Source organism: Panulirus ornatus, chromosome 52 (assembly GCF_036320965.1).
Source record: "Panulirus ornatus isolate Po-2019 chromosome 52, ASM3632096v1, whole genome shotgun sequence".
In the NCBI taxonomy this organism is placed as follows: domain Eukaryota; kingdom Metazoa; phylum Arthropoda; class Malacostraca; order Decapoda; family Palinuridae; genus Panulirus; species Panulirus ornatus.
This window is the reverse complement of record NC_092275.1, coordinates 21,999,960-22,016,034: the sequence shown is the minus strand read 5'-3', so window position 1 is coordinate 22,016,034 and position 16,075 is coordinate 21,999,960. Positions and strand designations below refer to the sequence as shown.

Sequence of the window (16,075 nt, the reverse complement as noted above, 5' to 3'; positions counted from 1 at the left end):
GTACCTTACCTTCTGGGTGCTTCCAGTGTATTTGTTCCATTGTACAACTGCCATTCAAGTAACTTAATTGGCTTGGGGTCCAGAATTTCTTTCTCTTAAAGGAAAAGGATGACTTGAAATGCATGACTTGCTATCGATATATGTATATATGTATATATATATATATACATTTTGTTTATTCGTGGAATGTTTATAATTAGGGCTCAGTAAACATACAGTCCCCAGGGTTTCAGCCTACTCCAAACACTTAGTAAATGTAAGATGACTAAGAAAAAATATAAGATTATTGACTTTTACAATCTGAATATATATATATATATATATATATATATATATATATATATATATATATATATATATATATATATATATATATATATATTTCATAGAACATACAAACCTCCCAAGGCAAGGATCGAACTCGAGACCCTGTGCAACAAGGCGAGCGCTAATGCTAGGCTATGATCATAGCCTAGCGGTAGCGCTTCCGTCTGTTGCACAGGATCCCGGGTTCGATCCTGTCTGTTGGAGGTTTCTATGTTCGATGAAGGTGCTCGTTCATATGCATTTGTTCGTGTATATATATATATATATATATATATATATATATATATATATATATATATATATATCACCTCCAGAGAAACTGCTAAAAATGCATACATAAAAAGATAGCTGTTCCATGAATTATACAAAAAAAAGCTTGTTTGTAACGAAAATGGCCATACCTATTTGCGAAAATACACTTTGATTACTTTTCTCGGTAATTTCCGAGCTTTTGGAATTTTTTGATGAAATGCATGTTGATTTAAGTATGGGCATTACTTTGCAAGACATGGATGGCATGAATAATGCTACCAGTCGTATATTCGTACCATCAACTATGCATGACCCTAGTTCGCAATCACAGCTGTTATCTGGCATGGTTTATGGGCGTGAAGAATGTTCCCTGGAGGCCATCAATCTTGATCGTGGGAGAGGATGTCAGGAACTGAGGAAAACATGGGTGTGGCTCGTATATGTGTAGGTAAGTAGCTGGAGACCATGGGTGTGGTAGGGGCGTGAATGGTTGACCTGATGGTTGTTAGATCATGGGCGTTGTTCGAGCTGATGGGTGTGATCCTTACCATCGTCCAGCGTTTAGAATGCTAAGCCGACGGCTGAAGTCTTTCAACTCGCTTTCCCTTTCCATGGCGAAGAGGCACACGAAGAAGTAATTGTTCAAGAAACAGTTTGCCCTGCAAAACAAAGAATTATACTTAGTTCCTTTCAACAGAAACAAGTGCTCTATAAAACAATCATTTTCCTATGCCTCCTTCCATTGCACATGCAAGTACACTATCAATATCTCTATATGTTTCGGAAAAGATTATCGAGTGAATTATATTACTTAGATAACTACGTTAAAAGTCTTTAAGAATCATAGGGACAAATTCTAAATCTAGTACAATGTTTTGATATATTCCTCTTTTTGTGCCATGTCAGACGGTCACCTAATTTGAACCAACACCAAATACAGCATAATACATTTTGACCTCTAGCATTTCTCGTGTTGATGTTCATCCTCATCATATTTCCACCATATCCTGACAGAATTATATTTGATTGACAAACTTGTATAACACAGTTACTCATTCGTATTACATCCTCACCAGTAATCCTACGTATCTGCGAGAATGTAGAGAGTGAACATAAAAAGAAAAATTTCTATGACGTATTTGTGTCACTAGAGAGTCGTGATTTCTGGATATGACGCAGATCATCATCATTGTCCTCCTCTTCGGCAGCGTACCTATGGCACCTAGTGCCCCTGTAAGGACAAGGATGAAGCTCACCTGCATTTCCCAGAAAGTTCTTCATCACGAAAGAGATTGTAGCAGTCATCACAGACTTGTTCCACTTTGTCGTACGCGTCTCGATTGCCGAACTTCCCGGGGCATTCATTGAAGGAGAATCTAGCAGAGCACTGCCCCATCATGATGCATCCCAGGAGAACTACCAACAGAATCAGCTGCACCTTCTGTTGGGTCAAATGAAATGATGTTAAATGTGGAAGGTGTTGGATACCTCTCGATCTCCATATCGTATACACTGGAATAACGTTTTAGTTCAACGATACCTATGTTTTTAACAAAACTATTTCGTGTCAAGATTTACGAATATGATTTTAAACTATTTATGTGTGAATTGCCAAAACTATCGAATTATCTGACGTTTCTCGTCTGCCACACCATACGTCGAGGGTAACACATACACCAGTCTGACTACATATCTTATGAGATACAAAACAAAGTCAATGCCTCACGCAGCCTTTACACTCATACTAAACTTGTTTAGATTTCGGCACAGAGGGAATTGTGAACATCTATAAGCACAGATTACCACTCTCTCACATGAAATATATCCACAAGATACTCTTGCCATATAATACACAGAAGCTGCAGAATACACTTGAGAATTCATCGACTCTGGTATTAACCTGCATGGAGAAGCCTGGCACCGTTCGGGCTGCGGTCACTTGGGATGCATTCATCTTTTGAGACATGGTATTTGGCGGGGTGATATGTGTCGCTGGTCAACTTCGAAGTTGTCGGTATGCGTGTGGGTGTGAAGGGCTGGAGAAGGGAGGGTCGTGGGTGAACAGTGAGAGAGGTGGAGAAGTTATGGTAGGAGGAAGGAGGGAGGGATCAGGCAAGGGGGTGTCGCCAGTGGAAATGCACCAGGGCAAAAGCTGTGGAGATCCTGTCCTCGGCAGGCGATGGTGCCCCTTATATACTCGGCCAGTGTTCCGTATGTGACGTCAGTGCGCACAACTTGAAAAAACTCGGGTTTATCAAATGGTCTCTCCGACGTGAGGTTTTCATGATAATGACCCGTGGTTATTTTGTTTAATGGTTAAGAAAGATAAACGACACACACACACACACACACACACGCGCGCGCGCGCGCGCGCGCACTCGTCCGCGCAAAGAGACACATTCCTATGGCAAGAAAACATTGAAATATGAAATAGAAATCTCTAAAACTAATAGAAAAACTTCACAAACAGAATACTTCAGTCTTTTCAAGCCATAGACGAATTATGGAAATGAGATAAAAAGAAAGTTAGCAGTAAGGGAAAATGGAAGGAAACAGAAATAAATACTTTGAGCAAGTGGAATGCTTGATATTCGAAAATGAGTAGTGTTTAGTTATTAGGAAAGACACAAGCAAGAGGGTTCCAAACACTTATGTTCCTGAGGAAGTGATATATATCCCAACATTAATACGATGAATCTCGTCTTCTTTTTTAATATTCAAATCGCATAATTTGTAGGGTCAGTTTCTTCCTGGATGGAATAAAGTCTGTGTATGGTTAAAGATTCTTTCGATCCTTTCCCTAAGAATGCCACTCTGCATCCTGCTGGTATGGAAAGTCTCACCCAAAAAAAAGTAATATTATGACAAACATCGGTGAAGGGGGCCAATGGGGAGGTAATAACAAGTAGTGGTGGAGTGAGAAGGAGATGGAGTGAGTATCTTGAAGGTTTGTTGAATGTGTTAGATGATAGAGTGGCCGATTTAGGTTGTTTTGGTGGAGATAGTGTGCGAAGTGAGAGGGTTAGGGAAAATGGTTTGGTAAGCAGAGAAGAGGTGGTGAAAGCTTTGCAGAAGATGAAAGCCGTCAAGGCGGCGGGTTTGGATGGTATTGCTGTGGAATTTATTAAAAAAAAAAGGGGGGGGTGACTGTGTTGTTGACTGCTTGGTGAGGACAATAAATGTATGTATGGTTCATGGTGAAGTGCGTAAGGATTGGCGGGATGCATGCCTAGTGACACTGTACAAAAGCAAAGGAGATAAAGGTGAGTTTCAAATCACAGAAGTATAAGTTTGTTGAGTATTCCTGGGAAATCATATGGGAGGGTATTCAATGAGAGGGTGAAGGTATGTACAGAGCATCAGACTGGGGAAGAGCAGTGTGGTTTCAGAAGTGGTAGAGGATGTGTGGATCAGATGTTTGCTTTGAAGAATGTATGTGAGACATACTTAGAAAAACAGATGGATTTGTATGCAGCATTTATGGATATGGAGAAGGCATATGATAGAGTTGATAGTGATGCTCTGTGGAAGGTATTAAGAGTATATTGCGTGGGAGGTAAGCTATTAGAAGCAGTGAAAAGTTGTTATCGAGGATGTAAGGCATGTGTACGAGTAGGAAGAAAGGAAAGTGATTGGTTTCCAGTGAATGTTGGTTTGCAACAGGGGTGCGTTATGTCTTCATGGTTGTTTTCTTTGTTATGGATGGGGGTGTTAAGGGATGAATGCAAGAGTTTTGGAGGGAGGGGCAAGTATGCAGTCTGTTGTGGATGAGAGGGCTTGAGAAGTGAGTCATTTGCTCACTGATGATACCACGCTCTGATTCGTGTGAGAAACTGCAGAAGTTGTTGACTGACTTTGGTAAAGTGTGTGAAAGAAGAAAGCTGAGAGTAAATGTGAATAAGAGCAAGGTTATTAGGTTCAGTAGGATTGAGGGACGAGTTGACTGGGAGGTAAGTTTGAATAGCGAAAAACTGGAGGATGTGACGTGTTTTAGATATCTAGGAGTAGGTTTAGCAGCGGATGGAACCATGGAAGCGGAATGGAATCGCAGGGTGGGGGAGGGGGCGAAGGTTCTGGGGGCGTGGATTTAGCAGCGGAAGGAACCATGGAAGCGAAAGTGAGTCACAGGGTGGGGGAGGGGCCAAGATTCTGGGGGCGTTGAAGAATGTGCGGAAAAAAATGGGTTTGTTTGAAGGAATAGTGGTTCCAACAATGTTATATGGTTGCGAGGCATGGGCTATAGATAGGGTTGTGCGGAGGAGGGTGGATGTGTTGAAAATAAGATATTTGGGGACAGTATTTGGTGTGAGGTGGTTTGATCGAGTAAGTAATGAAAGGGAAAGAGAGATATGAGATATGAGATATGAGAGAAATGAGTGTGGTGGAGCAAGCAGAGGAGTTTGTATTGAAATGGTTTGGTCACATGGGAAGAATGAATGAGGAAAGATTGACACAGGATGCATGTGTCAGAGGTGACGGAAACGAGGAGAAATGAGAGACCAAATTGGAAGTGGGAGGATGGAGTGAAAAAGATTTTGAGCGATAGGGGCCTGAACATACAGGAGGGTGAAAGGCGTGCAAGGAATAGAGTGGATTAGAACGATGTGGTATACCGGGGTCGACTTGCTGTCAGTGGATTGAATCAGGGCATGTGAAGCGTCTGTTGGGCCTGGACGTGGAAAGGGAGCTGTGGTTTCGGTGCAATACACATGACAACCTTTGTTGTCTTTTCCTAGCACGACCTCGCTTGCACGCGGGGCGATGGGGGTGCCATTTCATGTGTGGCGGGATGGTGGCGGGAATGGATGAAGGCAGCATGTATGAATATGTACATGTTTATGTATGTATGTGTCTGTGTATGTATATGTATGTAAACGTTGAAATGTTTGAGTATATATATGTGCGTGAGTTGGCGTTCATGTACATACATGTGTATGTGGGTGGGTTTGGCCATTCTTTATTCTGTTTCCATGCGCTACCTCGCTAACGCGGGAGACAGTGACAAAGTATAATAGAACAGAATAGAATTATGATAATGAAAATACTATTACCACTAATACTGATAATGATATCGAATAATAATGATAATAATGATAATGATAATAATAATAATAATGATAATAATAATAATGATAATAATAATAATAATAATAATAGTAATAATAATAAAAATAGTAATAATAATGATGATAATAACAATGATAATAGTAATAATAGAAATAATGATAATAATGATAATTACAATGATAATGATAGTAATAGATATAATAATGACGATACTGAAAATCCAGTATGTCTTTGCATTTCTGTAAATCCTCGCCATATTAAGAGACAAAACAGATCTATGGCAGCCAGGGCCCGTGTGTAGAGCAGATCCTGTCACTGTCAATGCTAAAACGCAAAGCTTCAGTCTTGCTGATGACTTACGTCACCATCTTCTAAAAAGTACTCTTGAATTTTTTTTCAAAATGGTTAAACATATATATACTACGGTTTCTTTGGACATATGCTGATATATATAAGGGTAGGACAGTGACATGTTAAAAGTTATAATGTGACAAAATAGAAAAAGTTCAATCTAAAAAGACCTTAGATAAGTATAAAGAAGTCGATCTTTTCACATAACCACTTAATACGGCAAGCTTTTAAGAGCTTGGATTTCTATTCCTTTTTTAAAAAAAAAAAAAGAGCCGAAGATGGGTGATGGAAAGCCATTCCTACTATATGAGTAGAGATTCGTATGTGTCCTTTAGCTTAAACAACCAGGTGGGGTGACGGTGAACACTAGAGTGTAAAGAGGCTTTCAGAGTGGGACTCTCATCTCATGCTGCAGTGGGTACCTGTAAAGTGCCTCGGAAGAGTTATGAAATAAGCGACAAGTGTGGACCGTCTTCCCCATAAGTGGGAGGTAAAGTGGTGAGGAGATAAGACACTATACGGAGGATCGTGAAGTGTAAGGACTGCATGTAAAGGTGTGTGTGTAATGATCTGATCTCAAGGAAAAGGATGGCTATGGTGCATGACAAAACAAAAGCGTCTGGATAAATCAACGATTTTTACCGTTGTGCGCCCTAGAGTCGAACCCTGGCTACAGAGAATGGATTCGACAGACGGTGCAATGGTAGATTTCTTGAGACTGATGTGCAAGTGAACATTACATGCTCTGATATACATCTGGATATACTTCCAAGTGGCAGAATACACATACGACAGGAATAATTGGTAGTGAGAAGTGCCAGGGCGAGAGGGAGGGGATAGCAACCACGAAATAGATAATGTCCTATTCACCTGCAGTATGTTGCAGTAGGGAAGGGTATGACAATAGGGACATCATACAATGGGAACAACGGACATAAGTAAAGCCAATATAAAGTTAAGAAGCCGTTGACTTTCATGGGACAAAGTGAAGGTAAAATATGAGTCATTTACCATCAATTTCGCAATCTCATTTTGGAATCCTCACAAGTACCTGATAACCATACACTTTGGATAGTGTCGACCATATAATTTCTTGATCACATTAAATCAATGCATTTATGCAATCAAGGTATTCTCTCCTATTTAGTCTCTTCTTAGATACAGGGATAATCAATTATAGTCCATAGTTTATGGGGTGTATATAAATATATTTTTTTTTGTTGATTTTTCATACAATATTCATAATTTTGGGCTCAGTAATATGTTAAAGTTCGACTCCTAATATATGGCAAATGTCTAAAGTGCAGCACTTGACAAAAATGATAAAACGTTATTTGCTTCTGTCTCCTTCTTCTTCCTCCTTAGAGGGCTTAAACATACATTTGGAAATCAATTGCAATGATTTGTACCTTATATGAATAATAATGATAATAATGATAATCATAATGATAATAATAGTGATAATATTAATAATGATAATGACAAATTGATAATGACAAATTTGATAATGACATTATTGATAATAATAATGACAGATTTGATAATGATAATATTAATGATAATGACAAATTTGATAATAATAATAATAATAATAATAATAATAATAATAATAATAATAGCAATAACAATGATAAATACAATAATAATAATGATAAATACAAATATGTACAAGTTTATATGGAAATGAGACCTTGACATATGTGTGGGCAATACACGTAGTATTTTGTATAGAATACTGATTATCTGCAGTTCGGTATGAGATGCATATCGGAATATAGTATCATTGGCAGCATTGATGATCTGGATGATATAAATGGTACAATCAAACACATAGTGTAACTGTGATGAGATAACTTTTCGTTTTGTATATCGAGTTACAATTAAAAGCAACAGATTACGCATAAAAAAAAAACTAGAACAAATTTCTTTTCTACATTCTCAAGCAGGATTAATCTGTGTTGTTGAATCATTCTACCATTGGTTGAGTTAAACCCAAAATATCTTTCTGGTAAAACGTGAAACCGAAAACCGATGTCGTTCAAGTGCACACACACACACACACACACACTCACACAGAAACAAAGAAATGCGTAAACATGCACACAAATTAGCACTCATACACACATGTACAACTTAACACGCACAAAGTAAACAAACATACGAACATACTTATGATAAGATAGAAACATTATAACGATTCCCTAAAGCCAGCAGAAACATGATATGATGAATATAAAGACTATTTGGACTTTGTACAGAAAATGCCTATTGAAAAAAACTGAGAAAATGATCTATGCAAAACGCAAAACAAATTCAGCAGCGGATGGATATTTTTTTTCAAGAAATCAGAAGCTCATGTTACTTAAACGAGATCAATCGCGTTGAGAATAATGATGCCATAAGCCAGGGTGGATTATATAACCTCACACATTCACTTACATGATCCCGACAGACGTGCAAGCTATCTATTCAGGGAATTAATCGCGTGGTTCAAAACGAATGCCTCCTTGTTTCAACAATAGATATATCTAATGACTGAGATTCCATCATGAATTACTGGTGCCTTGTTGTAAGCTCAAATTGGGAAAGGCTTGCGTCTCTCTGGCTGTGGCTCGGTCAGGAAAGCTGACGAATACATGAAACTGGCAGATACTTGGCTGGTGAGACATATAGACTAAACTTCTCGAGTGGAAACGCTGAACTGCAAACACAAACACAGACACACACACACACACACACACACACACACACACACACACACATATATACGTACATTCGTTTATGTATATTTACAGTATTTGATTTAAGACAGAACCATTTGAAACGGCGTTCCAATCCATCTCGTATGAAGAAAATACCCTAATATTTCTGAAAGTGATTGTTTGTACATACCTTTACAGAATTTTGTCTAGGATGTAAAAATTTTAAAGAAATTTTTTTTTTTAGTAAGTATATGCAGCAAGTGCATAATAATTTATTGTTTCACTTTAATTTTGTCTACAAATCAATCACTGTATACATATATATATATATATATATATATATATATATATATATATATATATATATATATATATATATATATATATATATATATATATATATATATATATATATATATATATATATATATATATATATATATATATATATATATATATATATATATATATATATATATATATATGTATGTATGTATATAGATAGATAGATAGAGAGAGGCAGAGAGAGAGAGAGAGAGAGAGAGAGAGAGAGAGAGAGAGAGAGAGAGAAACTAAATTAGAGACTAACTATTTGTCAGTACGTAGGACAGTGACTAAAGCTTGAATTTTAAGCTCTTGTGTTTTGCAACTGCAGGCGTTATGCAAAGGATTACACAGGTGAGTAATTTTGAAACAGTTGAAGCTAAGCTTGATCAGGGCGGATGGACCAGGCTCGTAGGGTGAGGAGGCGGAGGCGGAGGAGGAGGAGGAGGGCAACATTTTCTTTGAGATCATGAGATGTGGTTCCAGTCGACGGATGTGGGCCTTACTTTCGTCCAGCGTTGAGAATGCTGATCCAGCGGTGGAAGTCTTTGTGTTCGTGGCTCCTAAAGAGAGCAACTAGGCAGAATCCGAACTTGCGACTGACGAAGCAATCTTTCCTGCAGAGCAAAATACACACATACAGATTACGATATATATATATGGATCATAGGGTGGGGGAGGGGGCGAAAATCCTGGGAGCCTTGAAAAATGTGTGGAAGTCGAGAACACTATCTCGGAAAGCAAAAATGGGTATGTTTGAAGGAATAGTGGTTCCAACAATGTTGTATGGTTGCGAGGCGTGGGCTATGGATAGAGTTGTGCGCAGGAGGATGGATGTGCTGGAAATGAGATGTTTGAGGACAATGTGTGGTGTGAGGCGGTTTGATCGAGTAAGTAACATACGGGTAAGAGAGATGTGTGGAAATAAAAAGAGCGTGGTTGAGAGAGCAGAAGAGGGTGTTTTGAAATGGTTTGGGCACATGGAGAGAATGAGTGAGGAAAGATTGACCAAGAGGATATATGTGTCGGAGGTGGAGGGAACGAGGAGAAGTGGGAGACCAAATTGGAGGTGGAAAGATGGAGTGAAAAAGATTTTGTGTGATCGGGGCCTTAACATGCAGGAGGGTGAAAGGAGGGCAAGGAATAGAGTAAATTGGATCGATGTGGTATACCGGGGTTGACGTGCTGTCAGTGGATTGAATCAGGGCATGTGAAGCGTCTAGGGTAAACCATGGAAAGCTGTGTAGGTATGTATATTTGCGTGTGTGGACGTATGTATATACATGTGTATGGAGGTGGGTTGGGCCATTTCTTTCGTCTGTTTCCTTGCGCTACCTCGCAAACGCGGGAGACAGGAAAAAAAAAAAAAAAAAAATATATATATATATATATATATATATATATATATATATATATATATATATATATATATATATATATATATATATATATATATACGTTGAGATGTATTGGTATGTATATGTGCGTATGTGGACGTGTATGTATATACATGTGTATGTGTGGGGGTTGGGCCATTCTTTAGCCTGTTTCCTTGCGCTACGTCGCTAACGCGGGAGACAGCGACAAAGTAAGATAAAATGAAATATATATATATATATATATATATATATATATATATATATATATATATATATATATATATATTACTCACTCAAATCAATTAACCTATTTGTGCTGTATTGAGGAAGAGCTTGCGGTATAGTAAGTAGAGGAGGCCCCAAGCAACTACTCACTCACCTACAGCTAACTTCCAGCATGTCATCTCGGAAGAGATTGTAGCAGTCTCGGCAAACTCTCTCCACCTTGCTGTACAAGTCCCGGTTGCCTATGATGCCGGGGCATTCGTTGAAGACGTACCTGGCCGAGGATTGCTCCACCAGGAAGCTGCCGACGAGTGCCACCAGCAGCAGCAACCACACTCTCTGTTTGGATTGTCACAGAGAGTCGTCGTTAACCCAGAAGATACCTACCTTTACGGGTACACACACACACACACACACACACACACACACACAGTCATGACACAGACCACGCTTCCACACTGCAATCTCACCATATTTCTTGTACCTTAGTGGCTCAACGTGGCTGATTTAGTAATGTATGTAGATGTTTAGTAAAGGTTAAATATTTCTAGAAATAAAGCGATATATATAGTAATATTGTCATGTATATAGTAATTGCGATATATCTTGGAATATAGCAATATATTTAGTGATATTGTAATGTATATAGTAGTAGTAATATGTCTAGGAAGAGAGTAACATATTTAGTAAAATGTCAATTAGCATTTAGTGATATAAGATATTTATGAACTTCTCACCAATAAGGTATGTATTGCATTAAGGAAGAGTATATACACTCAGTAAAGATAATGATTAATAAGGTAAATGAAATATGTTGAATCTTACTTTCCACCATCCTACTTAAGAACAATACAAACCTCTTCTGTTATCCGGACCATTTCTTTTCCACAGACAAAATACACAGCATATGATTACACATCTGGGCTGTGTCTTCAACATGCCAGACTCCTCATAACACATGTTACAGTGCACATTACTCTGCTCTGAACAACCACCTGGCTATATACAAGAGCAACTATCCCTCCACATTGATCAGTCTTCCATTCCTCCACATCGTAACTATTCACGGTCGAAGATTTGATCATTGACTAACCCCTGTGTCTCCATTCTGCATGCTATTGCAAAATTAATCTTCCATTTACTCGTCATAAGATATAGATACATTATCTCGTATAAATGGTGCCTATTGGAGCTCGTTGAAAACAACAGTCATAAAGGAGACATTTTTTTTTTGGTAAAAGGTATTCATGTCTGGTCACCTATAGCCAAGTAATGCATACAGACAGTAAAAAATGAATCGAAATATTTCCAGGACATCATACGTATAGCATTTCACTCAGTCTGATCCCCAATATTCATTAATCACTGGTGTGTTCTCACTTTGAATATCGAGCCCAGTCTTGGTCAGCCAAAATTGAAAGAGAGAATAGAGAGATTATAGTGGCAAGCAACCAAGAGGATTTCCGGACTGACGAACAAATACCATACGAGCCAACCAGACGAACTAAACTTCCACTTTTACAAAGAGCTTCAAAAGGCCTCTTCACTGCTCTGCTTCTATCTGGATTCCTCTGTAACACACACACACACACACACACACATACACACGTCAGCCTCTTTCTCTCTCTCATATATATATATATATATATATATATATATATATATATATATATATATATATATATATATATATACGTATTTTCCAAAAGAAGGAACAGAGGGGGCCAGGTGAGGATATTCCAAAAAAGGCCCAGTCCTCTGTTCCTAACGCTACCTCGCTAACGCGGGAAATGGCGAATAGTTTAAAAGAAAGAATATATATATATATATATATATATATACATATATATATATATATATATATATATATATATATATATATATATATATATGTGTGTGTGTGTGTGTGTGTGTGTGTGTGTGTGTGTGTGTGTGTGTGTGTGTGCATGGAAATATAAACAGAGTGTACCGGGTAAATCATATAAACAGATGTTGAGGCACAGGTTCAGATATGCACACAGAAATAAGCCCAACAAATATCAAAGCAGAGATGAAAACAGAGGAATAGACTTACAGATACGAGTGAAATATATATTCACACAAAGAAACAGATTCATGATAGGAAGTAGACGAGTCTTGAAATGACTGATGTGTCGAGAACACGTAGAAAGGGAAGTACAGACATTCACACACTTTACTACAGAAGAAGGTAGGGCCTATGAGCCACGACACTAACCTGCAGAGAGAAGCTTGGAACCATTTGAGGAACAGTTGCTTGTGGCGCCTTCATATCTTCGGGCAAGATCCCCACGGTGTGGTCTAACTACAGCGCTTGATTGCCGAGTTACCAAGACACTTACAGCTCAGGATAGAGCTTAGCAAAGGAGTTTCTGTAGGACGTTGTGTGTGTTGCTAGTTACCCTAAGGGTCTATAGCAAGTGTGTGGGTGTGGGTGGGTGTAACTGTCTGTGTGGCAAGGACTTGGGTCACGGAGGGTAGTAATGGTCGCGGTGGGACAGGGAGAGGAGGTCCGGAAAATGGGAGTTGGAGGAAATGCTTTACTAGGGAGGTGGAGGATGGGTCAGAGGCTGTCGCCTGAGATGCACCAGAGCGCAGCTGTGAAGATCTTGCGTCCTGCTCTTGATGGCGCCTCTTATATATGGCGACAGCCTCCTCTCTAACTCTGACGTCAGGTCGGGGTGGCAAATTATGGAGAAAAGGGAAATGTGGTCAAGAAATGTTCTTAAAGATGTGAGCCTTTATTTCAATAGCTGTTAGAAGAGTATTACATTAGTATATATATATATATATATATATATATATATATATATATATATATATATATATATATATATATATATATATATATATATATATATATATATATATATATATATATATATATATATATATATATATATATATATATATATATATATATATATCATTAAATTTTGGGGAGAATAAAAAGATGTTTTGGAAGGAGGTAAATAAAGTGCGTAAGACAAGGGAACAAATGGGAACTTCAGTGAAGGGGGCTAGAGGGGAGGTGATAACAAGTAGTGGTGATGTGAGGAGATGGAGTGAGTATTTACAAGGTTTGTTGAATGTGTTTGATGATAGAGTGGCAGATATGGGGTGTTTTGGTCGAGGTGGTGTGCAAAGTGAGAGGGTTAGGGAGAATGATTTGGTAAACAGAGAAGAGGTAGTAAAAGCTTTGCGGAAGATGAAAGCCGGCAAGGCAGTGGGTTTGGATGGTATTGCAGTGGAATTTATCAAAAAGGGGGTGACCGTATTGTCGACTGGTTGGTAAGGTTATTTATTGTATGTATGACTCATGGTGAGGTGCCTGAGGATTGGCGGAATGCTTGCTTGGTGCCATTGTACAAAGGCAAAGGGGATAAAAGTGAGTGCTCAAATTACAGAAGTATAAGTTTGTTGAGTATTCCTGGGAAGTTATATGGGAGGGTGTTGATTGAGAGGGTGAAGGCATGTACAGAGCATTAGATTGGGGAAGAGCAGTGTGGTTTCAGAAGAGGTAGAGAATGTGTGGATCTAAGTATGTGAGAAATACTTAGAAAAGCAAATGGATTTGTATGTAGCATTTATGGATCTGGAGAAGGCATATGATAGAGTTGATAGAGATGCTCTGTGGAAGGTACTAAGAATATATGGTGTGGGAAGGTAAGTTGTTAGAAGCAGTGAAATGTTTTTATCGAGGATGTAAGGCATGTGTACGTGTAGGAAGACAGGACAGTGATTGGTTCTCAGTGAATGTTGGTTTGCGGCAGGGGTGTGTGATGTCTCCATGGTTGTTTAATTTGTTTATGGATAGGGTTGTTAGGGAGGTGAATGCAAGAGTTTTGGAAAGAGGGGCAAGTATGAGGTCTGTTGTGGATGAGAGAGCTTGGGAAGTGAGTCAGTTGTTGTTCGCTGATGATAGAGCGCTGGTGTCTGATTCGTTTGAGAAACTGCAGAAGCTGGTGATTGAATTTGGTAAAGTGTGTGAAAGAAGAAAGCTGAGAGTAAATGTGAATAAGAGCAAGGTTATTAGGTACATTAGGGTTGAGGGACAAGTCAATTGGGAGGTAAGTTTGAATGGAGAAAAACTGGAGGAAATGAAGTGTTTTAGATATCTGGGAGTGGATTTGGCAGCGGATGGAACCATGGATGCGGAATGAAACATGGGGTGGGGGAGGGGGCGAGAGTTTTGGGAGCGTTGAAGAATGTGTGGAAGTCGAGAACATTATCTCGGAAAGCAAAAATGGGTATGTTTGAAGGAATAGTGGTTCCAACAATGTCGTATAGTTGCGAGGCTTGGGCTATGGATAGGGTTGTGCGGAGGAGGGCGGATGTGCTGGAAATGAGATGTTTGAGGACAATATGTGGTGTGAGGTGGTTTGATCGAGTAAGTAATGTAAGGGTAAGAGAGATGTGTGGAAATAAAAAGAGTGTGGTTGAGAGAGCAGAAGAGGGTGTTTTGAAATGGTTTGGTCACATGGAGAGAATGAGTGAGGAAAGATTGACCAAGAGGATATATGTGTCAGAGGTGGAGGGAACGAGGAGAAGTGGGAGACCAGATTGGAGGTGGAAAGATGGAGTGAAAAAGATTTTGAGTGATCGGGGCCTTAACATGCAGGAGGGTGAAAGGAGTGCAAGGAATAGAGTGAAATGGAACGATATGGTATACCGGGGTCGATGTGCTGTCAATGGATTGAACCAGGGCATGTGAAGCGTCTGGGGTAAACAATAGAAAGTTCTGTGGGGCCTGGATGTGGAAAGGGAGCTGTGGTTTCGGTGCATTATTACATGACAGCTAGAGACTGAGTGTGAACGAATGGGTCATTTGTTGTCTTTTCCTAGCGCTACCTCGCGCACATGAGGGGGGAGGGGGTTGTTATTTTCATGTGTGGCGGGGTGGCGATGGGAATGAATAAAGGCAGACAGTATGAATTATGTACATGTGTATATATGTATATGTCTGTGTGTGTATATATATGTATATGTTAGATATATAGGTATGTATATGTGCGTGTGTGGACGTGTATGTACGTACATGTGTATGTGGGTTGGTTGGGCCATTCTTTCGTCTGTTTCCTTGCGCTACCTCGCTAACGCGGGAGACAAAGACAAAGCAAAATAAAAAAATATTATATATATATATATACATATATATATATATATATATATATATATATATATATATATATATATATATATATATATATATATATATATGTCTCCATGGTTGTTTAATTTGTTTATGGATGGGGTTGTTAGGGAGGTAAATGCAAGAGTCCTGGAAAGAGGGGCAAGTATGAAGTCTGTTGGGGATGAGAGAGCTTGGGAAGTGAGTCAGTTGTTGTTCGCTGATGATACAGCGCTGGTGGCTGATTCATGTGAGAAACTGCAGAAGCTGGTGACTGAGTTTGGTAAAGTGTGTGGAAG

The 16,075-nt window shown here is 38.9% G+C and overlaps 2 protein-coding genes across 2 annotated transcripts; both read right to left on the bottom strand.

Moving 5' to 3' along the window:
- Positions 1-587: 587 nt before the first annotated feature.
- LOC139764981 (molt-inhibiting hormone-like) lies at positions 588-2,741 on the bottom strand. The gene is made up of 3 exons (XM_071692034.1): positions 2,480-2,741; positions 1,836-2,020; positions 588-1,238 (listed from the first exon to the last, which is right to left on the bottom strand). The coding sequence occupies exons 1-3, from the start codon at positions 2,543-2,545 to the stop codon at positions 1,124-1,126; spliced, it is 366 nt and encodes a 121-aa protein (XP_071548135.1). The 5' UTR covers positions 2,546-2,741; the 3' UTR covers positions 588-1,123.
- Positions 2,742-9,233: 6,492 nt separating this feature from the next.
- On the bottom strand, positions 9,234-13,265 carry LOC139764980 (molt-inhibiting hormone-like). Its single transcript, XM_071692033.1, has 3 exons — positions 12,864-13,265; positions 10,782-10,966; positions 9,234-9,640 (listed from the first exon to the last, which is right to left on the bottom strand). The coding sequence occupies exons 1-3, from the start codon at positions 12,915-12,917 to the stop codon at positions 9,526-9,528; spliced, it is 354 nt and encodes a 117-aa protein (XP_071548134.1). The 5' UTR covers positions 12,918-13,265; the 3' UTR covers positions 9,234-9,525.
- Between the last annotated feature and the right edge of the window lie 2,810 nt (positions 13,266-16,075).

Excerpts from the sequence above, each read along its gene's own strand:
- LOC139764980 (XM_071692033.1), bottom strand. The coding sequence starts at position 12,917 with ATGAAGGCGCCACAAGCAACTGTTCCTCAAATGGTTCCAAGCTTCTCT. Across the intron at positions 10,967-12,863 it reads TTCCAAGCTTCTCTCTGCAG|AGAGTGTGGTTGCTGCTGCT; the intron begins GTTAGTGTCGTG and ends CAATCCAAACAG. Across the intron at positions 9,641-10,781 it reads ATGCTGGAAGTTAGCTGTAG|GAAAGATTGCTTCGTCAGTC; the intron begins GTGAGTGAGTAG and ends TTTGCTCTGCAG.
- LOC139764981 (XM_071692034.1), bottom strand. The coding sequence starts at position 2,545 with ATGTCTCAAAAGATGAATGCATCCCAAGTGACCGCAGCCCGAACGGTG. Across the intron at positions 2,021-2,479 it reads TGCCAGGCTTCTCCATGCAG|AAGGTGCAGCTGATTCTGTT; the intron begins GTTAATACCAGA and ends TTGACCCAACAG. Across the intron at positions 1,239-1,835 it reads GAACTTTCTGGGAAATGCAG|GGCAAACTGTTTCTTGAACA; the intron begins GTGAGCTTCATC and ends TTTGTTTTGCAG.